General features: G+C 38.5%; 1 protein-coding gene across 1 annotated transcript; it reads right to left on the bottom strand.

Moving 5' to 3' along the window:
* Positions 1–11,329: 11,329 nt before the first annotated feature.
* LOC148512001 (olfactory receptor 5AR1-like) lies at positions 11,330–12,271 on the bottom strand. The gene has a single exon (XM_088482389.1). It carries the CDS (start codon positions 12,269–12,271, stop codon positions 11,330–11,332), a length of 942 nt encoding a protein of 313 aa, XP_088338515.1.
* Positions 12,272–12,493: the final 222 nt, after the last annotated feature.

Here is a 12,493-nt window from a genome sequence, read left to right as displayed (position 1 = left end):
ACAAGCCACTTTATTATTGGCAGAACCTATACCTGTGAATTATTGGCAGCTGTGTGTAATGGAGGTCAGTCGACATGTCCAATAGCTTAACAAGTCTTTGGTTTATTAACCATGTAGAACAACAGGATGTGAGGAAACACAGGGTTAATGCAGCATCACTCAGATACATGCAGCATGATACAGATCCATTCAGGAGCAGGTTATCAGGGGTAGTGTGTGGTGTCTGGGTATATGCATGTAGTGGTGGCAGCAGGACCTGTAATTTCACAAGCCGTGGTGACACAATGGTAAGTTGTGGCACCACAGTGTCTGTATAACTCAGTGAAAGAACAGTTGTGTGCACCTCCCTCACTAGTCACATAAATCACTTTGACTAAGGTTCTTTCTACCAGCTCTCTAATGAGATTACTTGTTATATCCACTATAATGGTTAGTGCTAAAAGACAAGTTAATTGTCACATGCTATACTGACGATGTAATTTACATTAAGAAGATATAGATTACACAAAGTCTCTTTCAGCCACAATGCCTCTTTGACTGTTTTTGTGAGTGCCAAATACTGTGCTTCATTGGTAGATAAGGCAAGAGTAAGCTGGTCCAGCTGATGGCTATGCCCACTAGTGCAAATAGGTATCCTGTGTAGAAATGCCTATCATCCTCATCTGATCTCCAGTCAGCATCACCGAAGACTTATAATTTCAGACTTCTAGTTTTTAAAAAACTTTAGTTTTACGGAGTTAGTACCTTTCGGGTGTCTTAAAATGTGCTTCACAGCAAACCAGTGTTCATTTCCAGTGCTGCTTACAAATTGGCTAACACGACTGACTATATGAGCAATATCTGGCCATGTGCCAACAATTGCAAACATCAAATTTCTAAAGGCACTTTGATGAGGAATTCTGTTAATTGCCTTTGAAGTTGGACACATATTTTTTGTCATTTTTGTACCCTTGTCAAATGATTTACTGACAGGTTTAGCATCCGTCATATTAACTTTGTTGAAGATTGCCAGAATGAATCCTGGTAGGTCGACAGTAACATTTCCAGCATTTAAACCCCAATAATTGGTATGACTCCCCCCCCCTTTTTCTGTATTTCTATATATGCACATTTCATCTATGTGTTTATCCTTCAATAAAGCTTTGGGCATGTGATTCACTCCCTCATCCTTTCCCCCCTCCACACCCATTGACCTTGTTGACTTTTGTATTGTTTAAGTAATGAGTGAATAATGCAGTACATGATATATAGTGTAGGATATCTTATACCATATGTCTAGTAATGTACTGTAATGTATAAATTATTCATGTTTTGTGGTGTATTGTGTTTTGGCTGTGCTGCAACACAGTATACTTGCATGTCATGTCTTATGTATGTTTTGTGTTATCTTCATGCAAATAAAGAATGCTATTTCAATAAAAATTGATAAGCAATGACATCGTTATGTTGGTAAATCTCAGTTACAGACAGGACATTCATGGGCATGTCCTCATCATATGGAGGAAGAAAAACATGTGAAAAGAACATTGGTATGGAGACAGTGCAAGCTTAGTGAGTGCACTTTGGTTACTATGGAAAAAGACTGAGTAGACAGAGCACCCTCCTCCAACATGTGTAGCAGATAGACCCATACCATACTGTAGCTGTTCTAGCTTCATCCCATTTATACAAACATTGGGCAAACCAGCCTCATCATTGGGGTTCTTACTAGCATCTCTGGTGTGATCAGTGTGAGGGTTTCAGCATTATCTCCAAAGGTCCAAATAATATTGTGGAACTAATGTTCCAAGTGAACCATGGAAGATTGTGACTGCTTGGACATTTTGGTATAAGTGGACTTAAAAGTTTAAATACTGCTTCCCCTGGTAGCCAATACCAATGAATGTAGTTCCATAATAGCATCTGATAGATAAAACAGAAAAACAGTATTTATAGCTGACTTGCTAGATTCTCATAGAAGCACATAGATGCACTCCTAGGTTCAATTTGTATTTTTTATTTTTATTTAGGTTTTTACAGTACTTTATAGTGTTTCCAGGAACATACACTGAATTTGGATTTAGGTATATGTAAGATAAATGAGGGGCTTTGCCATCATTTTATTTTAATTCAAATGTTGCATTTTTATTGCATTCTGATGTGGACTTAAATATTTTGGCTGACTTTTCTTCTCAGGCCAATATCAATATTTTCATGTCACAATCTCTACCAATTAATCTTAAACATTGTGCATAGCAAAAACAACTGAATATATTAATTTGGCATAAAAAGGTCATAATTTATTGGTGTTAACAAAAAGATATGGTGGCAAAAAAAGAACAGCCATCCAAAGGCAGCAGCAAAGATATTCACATAAAAACTGATGTCCAACCCCTCATTCAATTACTGTAAATGTTTGACCTATCTATCAGAGTTGTGACTACCCCAGATAGCTTTACTGTGACTGTACACTTGGCAAAATGTAATGTAGGTGTCTTATTGTGAGCTCAAAGAGGAAATAAACCTCCCATGGCACATAAGGGCACCCCCTTTCAGTCAAAACCAAAAAAGGAAGAGGAGCTAACCCAACCCAACCACTGAAATAAGATGTCCTCTAATCTGTCATTTCTATCAAATGTGCACACCAACCACAATGGAACCTGATTAGACACCCAAAATGTAATAATAACCAAACAAGGAAGGGAGAGAAAGAGGGTAAATAATTATCAGGAACATAGATAGAGGCCCCTTTTAAAGGAAAGCTGACTTTCTATAGATTTCTTCCACTTTCCCCCAAAACCCTTGCTCCAAGAATCTATTGCCTAAAGAAAAACCATTTCAATCACAGAAATCCATTTACAGCAAATCCTGTGTCAAACTAACATAAAGGTCAACATTTGTTCCAAGCTCATGGTTTTATTAGGCATCAGGCTAAAATGTGATGTTAACATGTATTTAAGAATCATAATGTATGGAAATTCACACTTTAAATTATAATGTGTTAGCATAGGTTCCCATCTAAAAGAGGTCACCCTGTCATTGGTACTGTAGCTGTGCATCCACAGTTTGAGCAACATGTGCCATAGGATCCATATGTTTATTAAAAAAGTAATTGTATAAAACTTTATATATAAGGATATATTTACTAGCTTTAGGGAATGATCATTCTTAGTGAACTGGTCTCTGGATATTATCTGTGTTCGAGCCTCCTAGGGTATTATGATTATAATAAGATTGCAGTCTAGGGTGCATTTGTGATTAAAATATTACATATTAATGTGGATTCAAATTGTTTAATATGTACAGTTTTTTAATAAAAGTGATAGTTTATTTTAGGAGTTCAGAGAGAACCTGAGTCCAAGCTGGGGTCAAGCAGAGATCTCAGAATGAGGAAAAACATTTTTTTCTGGAAATGTCAGATCTCATGTGTTTTGGATTTCATATAACAGTCCCATCCTTGTGGTCAGTGGCCATTTCACATAGAGAGTGTAAGCAGGGCTAGTAGAGGTTTCACGTCACTCTAGGCAAAACTTTATACTACTGCCCCCCACACATGTACCAATACCCACTTTTCAGCCTTCAGGAGAAAGTGTGGAGGTAGCATTTTAAAAGTTTCACAGCACCACGTGTTTTAAGTGAAAAAAGATGCCTCTCTGAGACCTCTTTGATATACAGACTCAAGGGTGCCTCCCAGATCCTGGTGCCCTAGACAGTTGCCTAAAGCTGCATAACGGTAGAGCTAGCCCTGAGTATAGGGAGAGGGTGTGGGCTTTAGTTGGTCTTAAAAATATGCCACTAGGAGGACAGATAGACTTGTAGTGCTAGGTAGATGGGGAGTAGGTGGGAAGGTTGACTGGCTGCAGGCATCTTCTCAATGTGTATGTGTGTTTGTTAGACACACTACACACTTGCTAGCAACAACAACTGCAATTTAGTGCACTGCAGTTCATATAGGCTACTATGTATTTATCAGACATAGTAGCACCTGCAATCTAATGCTGCAAAGCAAACAGGCTGTTGTTATTTTGTTTTGTGTATGTTTGTTTCCCAAATATATACCAGTGTATTAACACTGCATTATTGTGGATGGTACTCATCCGCAATATAGAAAATGTAGCCCAGGTGCCTTCCCAATGTAATAGTAAGCATGTATAGAATGCGGGCAGCACTCAAGGGAGTTGACCAAATAGTATATGAGATGCTGTCACAGCGAAGTAGCATCCAAGTTCTCTGAAAAATACTTACATTGAAGCATTCTCTCTCTCTCTCTCTCTCTCTCTCTCTCTTTCTATATATATATATATATATATATATATATATATATATATCTAAGAAAATGCAGGAGGTGCACAATAGTGAAGTAAGTTAAAACTCAGATATTTACTGAAACAAGATTAAGACCACTCGCATAAACCATAAAGCATAAACTGATCACAAGGCTTGAGCCAGTATCTGATGTCCATCCAGACACCTTCCTACCCGTGATGTAACTGCATTCATGTCCTCGTCTACCACGCCCAAATGTGTTTTGTCCAATTGGACTTTCTTAGTGGGGTGTGGCTATCACTTCCTAACTCTGTGCTAATACAGTGTTCCATCAGGTTACATGATTTCAATTATCCAATGTTCAAGTCCTACTTATTGTACCCACAATGGCAGGATAATCTTGGAATGCCTATTATTAAGGAAATGTCCTCACTTTGTGGACACCATTTTTAAGGAGACCCCTATACTATAAATGGGTCCCTATATTACCTGAGTCCATAGAATTTTTATACAGTATGACAATCAATACATCATTTTATTCACTTATATTAGTGCATTTAGACTACAGTAAACTTATAAGCACCAACCTTCATATGACAATATATAATCATGATTTAATAATCCCTAAAATGATTATTTAAATGTCCTGAGCCATCTTATTGTAGACCACTTATTCTTATGGACATATCTTTATAATTATACTGTTCTGGCTAAAGTATAATGCACCATTTTACTAGTTATTTTCATATACTGTAGCGCTGTGAAAAGTAAGTCTTTTCAAATCATCTATTTTTACAGATAATAATAATAAATCATTCCACCGCCTATGCTTTTATTTTGATATAGCAATGTATCACACATCCTTTATGTGAGTGGTTTTAATCTTGTTTCAGTCAAAATCTTATTTTAACTTACTGCACTATTGTGCGACTCCTGCATATTCTTATTTTATACAGAGTTTGACCTTTTGGGAAAAGTTGTTTATGGGAGTGCGGCACCACAAAGAATTTGGATTGGACATTGTCTGGACTGTCTTTTAAAGATACAGATAGTGTTCATAAAATAGGGGCAGTCTTATATTTCGCTTTCAAATTTATTTATATAAATATTTAATGCATGCAAGGCTGGCACTCCAAAGACTGAAAGAAGGAATAAATGACAAGCTGTATCAAGTTCTGTGTTCAACATTTCAGTCTTGCGATTTCTATCAAGAACAGGACACAGCTTGTCATTTATTCCTTCTTTGAGTCCTTGGAGTGCCGCCTTGCAATGTATAATATTGGAGTTTGGTTTACTCTGGAGGGCACCTGGGCAAGTATAACTAAGCTAATTGTGGAGTGCCGGTTTACTGACATTGACTGACATATATATATAAGAGTCGAATCTGTCCGGCACTCCCATGTCCCTTGTGTATGATGGCCTGCGTGCTCTCCTCGATATAGGATAATACAGGGTACAAAGGATTGGCGGCACTGCAGGTCTTTTATTAAGCAGGGTATATTGTGCCAACGTTTCAGGGCTTCACGCCCCTTTGTAACCTTGACAAAGGGGCGTGAAGCCCTGAAATGTTGGCACAATAAACCCTGCTTAAGAAAAAGACCCGCAGTGCCACCCATCCTTTGTACCCTATATACACTGATGGCCAGGCACTCTGTTTACTCCTATCAGGGTAAATACCTTGCTCCAGGTGCCCTCAAAGGTGGAGCCCCCCTTGATATATAGCAATAGAATAGCAGCACTCAGGAGACTCCTTAATGCGGTTAAAAAGTGTATTTAATTCAACGTTTTGGGGTACGGTGACCCCGTCTTCAGCAACACACACAGAACAAAAGATACATAAACATTGACTTAAATACCTTAGCAAGTGCTCAACGTGGTGTCAACTCCCACCATCCCCAGGTATCAGACTGCTCAGTTCCGGTCATGGCATCCGAAAACCGGAAGTGACGTCATCCGGAACTCGGCTGGCTGCCTGGGGGATACTGTGGGCAAAACAGTGAAAAAGTGCATATACATTAAAATCCATTTCGAACAATGAACAAGTACTGACAATTCATGTTAGTGCTGGCCTCTAACAAATACGTGTAAATACAGACAAAGTGCAATATATTAAAAACACCAAATATCTCCATCTTGTGGAAGAAAAAAAGAATACATTAAGACCTAAGAACAACCCAGGAACTGGACATCTATATATGTAAATTCATTGCACAATATAAAATATAAATAGTGCACAGTAGTACTAAATGTGTAATAATAGTTAAAAAACATTAAAGGCCACCAATGTTATAAAAATAAATAAATATACTCATTTAAAGAAAAAAATAACCATAAATATACATTAATAAATAATTTGCCATAGTATTATAAAAATATTATAAAAAAATATTATTTTAGTTAAAACAGAGAATCTCAAATCGGGACTAATTTTTAATCTATCTACCAAGGAATTGACTATGGCAGAATTATCTGTGTTAAGCAAGTGACTCACATTTATACCTACATGTCCCCCAGACAAATTCCAATGGAAGGTAGACAACTTTAAATTGCAATGGTCCCTAAACTTAAATAATTTTTTGGAAAGAATCTATCAGAGACGGCTAGACATTACTAATTACTTTTTGCACTCACTGTGTATTGGAACTGTGTATTTTTTTTTTATTGAGGCCCCATCAACCAAGCAGTTCCACCATTATAGTGGCATTCCCTGCTACTGATGTGCTTGGTTTGGTAACCTTCCCGCCAATATTAGATCCCTAGAGAGATGCTAAAAAATCATCTTTCATGGACATCTATGGCAGGAAGTTGTGAACCAAAGCTGAACCGCACATCTCTAGTTTTTAATTCTGAGTCAGGACCCATGGACTTGGCTGACAGACAGTAGCAGAACAGTGGATGTAGGATCAGGTAACTTCTAATGTATGCAACCCATGTTGTAAATTCATGGCCCTTCAGAGAGGTCAGTGATACCTGCAAGGCTCCCAGCCTGCCTTTGGAACCAACTGAGTGGAACTCAACCTTTAACCCTGCATATAGGGATAAGGGGCTGAAACCAGTGTTTGAAAACTGAAGTAGGACTGGACATAGCAGCAGCCAAACACAGTGAGATAACATGTTTGTGACAGAGTGAGACCAGTGAGAGTAATAGTAGTTGAGCCAGACTGAAATCATTAGGGTGACACTACATCTATTGTTAATTGCTAGAGGCAGGGGGTGGTCTTAGAGAACTGTGTGGTCATCTGTGTGTCACAATCTGTGCAGTTCCTCCTCCTTGCATCTGGTGTCACTCTCTGCCTAAGGCCTGTCTAGCACATTCCACTCTGGCTAGTCAATGATTGCAGCCTGATTAGCTAACCAGGCTGCTCTGGGTTGCACCTGGGGAACTGGCTATTTATCTCTACAGAACCGAGCAATCAGTGTCAGGTCATCAGGTCTTTCACTGTGACTGTGCTCCAGGTTATCAGTTCCCAGATATTTTCTGCCTGTTTACTACTTTGGATCCTGGCTCACTGTAACCATGTTTCCTTGTGCTTCCTTGTCTAAGTTACCTGGGACATTATCATACATCATCAGTTTTACATTTCACCAGCTTTCCAGGACTTGTTGATCACTGCATATCAGTTACTCTGGACTTTGTTATCAGCATTTACCACGTTTGCCTCACACCATCAGCACCTATTTGTGCAGTGCATTGCTACCTTGGACTTTTTGCCTTTGATTCTGTAGTGTGTATCCAGTCTGGTTCCATCCAGTCCAGACAGTATTACTGTGTTCATAGACTGCCTGTTATTATTCTCATTCAGAACTCTGTAACTGTTTATCTGCATCAGCAAACAGAGGGCCGGATTCAGACCTTCTCGCTGCTGCAGGCAGCTCGCAGGGTCTGTGGGCATGTTTGTTTTTGTTTTTTTTCTCTGGCTGCTCGCAAATATGTGGGAGTCCTCCCACAGCTTGTGCGAGCGGCCAGAAGGCTGTCATGATAATCATGACCATCGGCCGTGCGATGAGACCCTGTGGTAGGGTCTCAGCTACCACAAGGCCGAGTGTACTTCCTGCTCTAATAGAGCAGGAAGTCCACTACTGACATCAGCAATGATGTCAGTAGGGCCTCCTGCAAATGCCAGGTGTTCTTAAGGGAATGCCTGCATTTGTGCAGCCACCCCCCCCTACCTGCCTAAAACATGGGGTGAGCTGTCAGTCACCATTGACAGCCGCCCTGTCTTGTAACGAGCCCCATAACTACTGAGCTTCAATTGCTGGATGGGGTTCATGCATTGCATACGCCGGATGCACTGCATGTGCAGTGGGGAAACATCGAGCCATTTGCAAGTGCTGTGCACTTGCGAGTGGCTCTGAATCAGCACAGAGTTCTGTCCATTTCCAGTGATTGTCCATCTGCATTACGTCAGCACTGTTCTGTTCAAACAAGACTACTTCTGTATTCCTGATTAACCCTTATTGCTAAATAAATCATTATTTTAATATATCTGACAGCAGTATTAGATTCACATAAAGTAATTACTGTGCTAAGTAATGAGTGATTTAAACAAAAGTAAAAGTAAATCTATAAGTCTGCATTCTAATATAAAATTAAGTGGGTGGTTCAAAAAGTTCTGTCTTCTGTAATAGTGGATATGTCTGCCTTGATGAAGGCTGTCACTCAAAAGTAAAGAGAGAATACAAAGCAAATTATGCTATACTTCTATAGGAATACATTTGTTGTCTGGAGTCTTCCTTCTCGGACTCACCTCTTAGATAAACAATGCATTCACATAAAGATATCTTTGAATTCAGATTTCATCGCTAGGTATGCACTGTCATGTTCATGCATTCCCCATTTAGAACCCTTAAGTGTTGTAAATCATCTGGGAACAGGTATCGACGTCCACATAAAAGTATCTTTATTCAAAGTGAATAATCCTTTAGATCAAAGAATATTCTTTCCAGTGTTAGTGAAAAAAGACTAATTTATTTAAATAAAAATTTGGTTCCAGGAATCATAGGCAATCAGCAAATATACAGGTCAAGTAAAAGGCAATAATGATCCAAAATACATACACTGTAGGGGTTAATATAATGTGTGGTGTCCCCCTCCCCTAAATTAATAACCAGCCCTGGACTTCTAAACCTGGACTTACATTGGAAAATAGGGGGGAAATTGGCTTGGAGTTCCTCCTAATCTCCAATAACCATCACAGGGCTGAACCATCCAGGCATCTGATGCTAAAGTAGGGGGACACACATTATCGTTTACCTAGTCATAATTGTAACCAGCCCCGAACAATATAATGTTTTAATTCAAATTCAGGTTTTTTGTTTTGGACAACAGGAACAACATATTTTTTTGCAATTGTATTTATATATACCTGGGAAAAAAACCTCAAAACAAAGACAAAAAAAGCAATTATCAGCACCACAAAGACAGTATCCGGTTTGATTGCACTGCAACGTTTGAGTGTACAGAGTGTGTGAATACACATACACTGGCAAGTGACAATAATGCCTGCAGTCAAATCTCCCAGGCACCTATTCATGTCTCCAAATCAACATACTATTAAACTAAAAAGTCTAAACCTAAACTCAACAATCTCTAATGGCACCCTTATGGTGCCCCCAGGGCTACCATCAAAAATGGTGGCACCCAGTGCTGACAAAATAGCCAGGGCCCCCTGCCACACCTCCCCTTTTTTGAGCAGCAGTGTAGGCATTAGTATTTATAATGGGGTATTAATAATGATATATGCCCTTGACATTTGAATTAATCTTTTTGAGTATCACTGAATGCAGCGCAGTCTTTTGGCTTCCTTTTCAATTTTGAGACCTCTAGCTCCCTTCTGTCTCTCCAGCCCAGCCCTGCTGTCGGACTCTTGTCTCCATTCCAGCCCTAGCCCCGGACAGTTCAGCCCCAGCCCTAGACAGGTCAGCCCCAGACAATCAGCCCCAGATAGCCAACCCCAGCCCCAGATAGCCAGCCCCAGCCCCAGATAATTAGCCCCAGACAGCCAGCCCCAGCCCCAGATAGCCAGCCCCAGACAGCCTGCCCCAGCCCCATATAGCCAGCTCTAGCCCCAGATAGTTAGTCCCCGCCCCACACTCAGCTGATGCTTGTTGCTCCTCAGTCATAAGCCGTGGCTCCTCTCTATATCAGTGGAGCCGCTTGTCATCATGTGTGACTGCTGCCAGGTCTCTCTCCAAAATAATAAAAAAAATATTGCAGGCTTTGCAGCAGAACAGACAGCAGTGATTTTTGTTTGTGGCCCTTGGTGCCCTGATGGCTTGCTAATGGCTTTTTTCTAATACAGTGATTAACAGTGCTCAAGCCATCATCTGATACCCTCTCTCTCCACTCTCCTGTTTCAAATGGTGCTTAATCATGAGGGATGAGCTTTTTAATGTAATCAAAAACACATGAGATCCTATACCAGGAAGAAGATGTTTTGTCACATTTTGGGTTCCCAGGGAAACCTCAGCTCTGACTCAGAATCACTTGAAACCACAAAGTTTGGATGTGAAATATGAACCACTCTTCTCTTTTCTAAAGTGATCTAAAGTTGGATTTTTTGGCTGTTTTTTGTCTGTTTTGAATATACCTTTTGCTTCAGTTCTCGGAATGGTAGACAATTTTTGGACAGCATCTGCAATTTTCTATAAGTGATTGCTGCTATATATAGATATTTTTATGCCACAGATTGCATCTCCGACATGGACCACTTCTTACATTTTTTTCCTGAATTACTTTTTTGACTAGTAGAGATTGAAAAAGTACTACTAATTGGAAATAGAGTATTGACAGTTGTAATCTGGTCATACTAAAATTAACTGTGTATGACTCTAAGTGTTCATGATGTTTAAGAATGGTCTTAGAATCAAACCAAAATATGGAGGTCCTATTATTATTATTATTATTATTATTATTATTATTATCTTATAAAGCACATTATACGCCATTGTGCTTTACAATTGCAAATCTCTAGTATAAACCATAAATTTAGTTTTTATGATTTTGGTAAATGTATTTATTGCAAATAAAAATAAATGTCTAAAACTACAATGACAAACAGAATCAAGTGTTTAGCTAAAAATATTATAAAATAGACTTGCCATTTCTATTTTTTAATTTTAGAAAGGCTGCATTTACATCTTTATTCCTAAGTGTATAAATCAAAGGATTCAGCATTGGAGTAATAATTACATAAAAAATAGCAATAAGTTTGTCTGTACCTGAAAGAGAACTTGACCTAGGTTTCATGTAGGCAGCCATAACTGAGCCATAAAACATTGTCACAACCATCATGTGAGACCCACAGGTGGAGAAAGCTTTCTGCTGCCCAGCTGCAGATTTCATTTTTAAAATGCTTACAATTATTTTAAAATAAGATATTACAATAAATGTCACTGGTATCATAAGAATAATAAAACCAGCAGCAAAAATAATACATTCAATTACCAAAATATTTTCACAACCCAGTGATAATACTTCTGGAACTTCACAAAAGAAATTATTAATTTCATTATTATCACAACGATTTACATTAAGTGTAAGAGTAACATAGGAAATAGTTAGAAGAAACCCACATATCCATGTACCCATGGCTAATCTTACACATACCGCTTTACTCATGATTGTAGTATAATGTAATGGATAACATATAGCTACATAACGGTCATAAGCCATAATAGCAAGCAGAACACACTCATTTATCCCTAAGGACCCTGAAATATACATCTGTGCTGCACATTCAGCATAAGATATAGTTTTCTTTACTGACATCAAATCTTTCAGCATCCTCGGCACAGTGGAAGATGAATAGCAGAGATCCAGAAACGAGAGGTTGCCAAGGAAGAAATACATCGGTGTGTGAAGGTTGGCATCTGTCAGGATGAGAATAATGATGGAGATGTTTCCAATTAATATGATCATATACACAAACAGGAAGACATAGAAACTAATAACTTGTGTCCGGGGATCACTGGAAAGTCCAAGAAGAATAAATTCCATTATATCTGTGTTATTTTTCCAATGCATTCTGTAAAATAAAATGGAAAATGATCTTAGTGATATTGTTATTAAGCAATTTGTTTATTAATGTTGGTTATTAAATTGTAAAAAAAAAAAATGAAATCACCTACATTGTAATTTGTAAATATAGTGTCTTCACTAATTAAAACAGATATAATGCCTATACATTTACAAAAAATAACAATAATGCACCTGGGAATAATTTAGCTGCTTCCGTGCTCACTATTT

This window comes from Taudactylus pleione, unplaced genomic scaffold (genome assembly GCF_031769625.1).
Source record: "Taudactylus pleione unplaced genomic scaffold, aTauple2 ptg000286l, whole genome shotgun sequence".
Taxonomy (NCBI): domain Eukaryota; kingdom Metazoa; phylum Chordata; class Amphibia; order Anura; family Myobatrachidae; genus Taudactylus; species Taudactylus pleione.
This window is presented reverse-complemented; position numbering and strand designations above follow the sequence as displayed.

Bases quoted from the DNA above. Each gene is read 5' to 3' on its own strand.
- LOC148512001 (XM_088482389.1), bottom strand. From the start codon at position 12,271: ATGCATTGGAAAAATAACACAGATATAATGGAATTTATTCTTCTTGGA.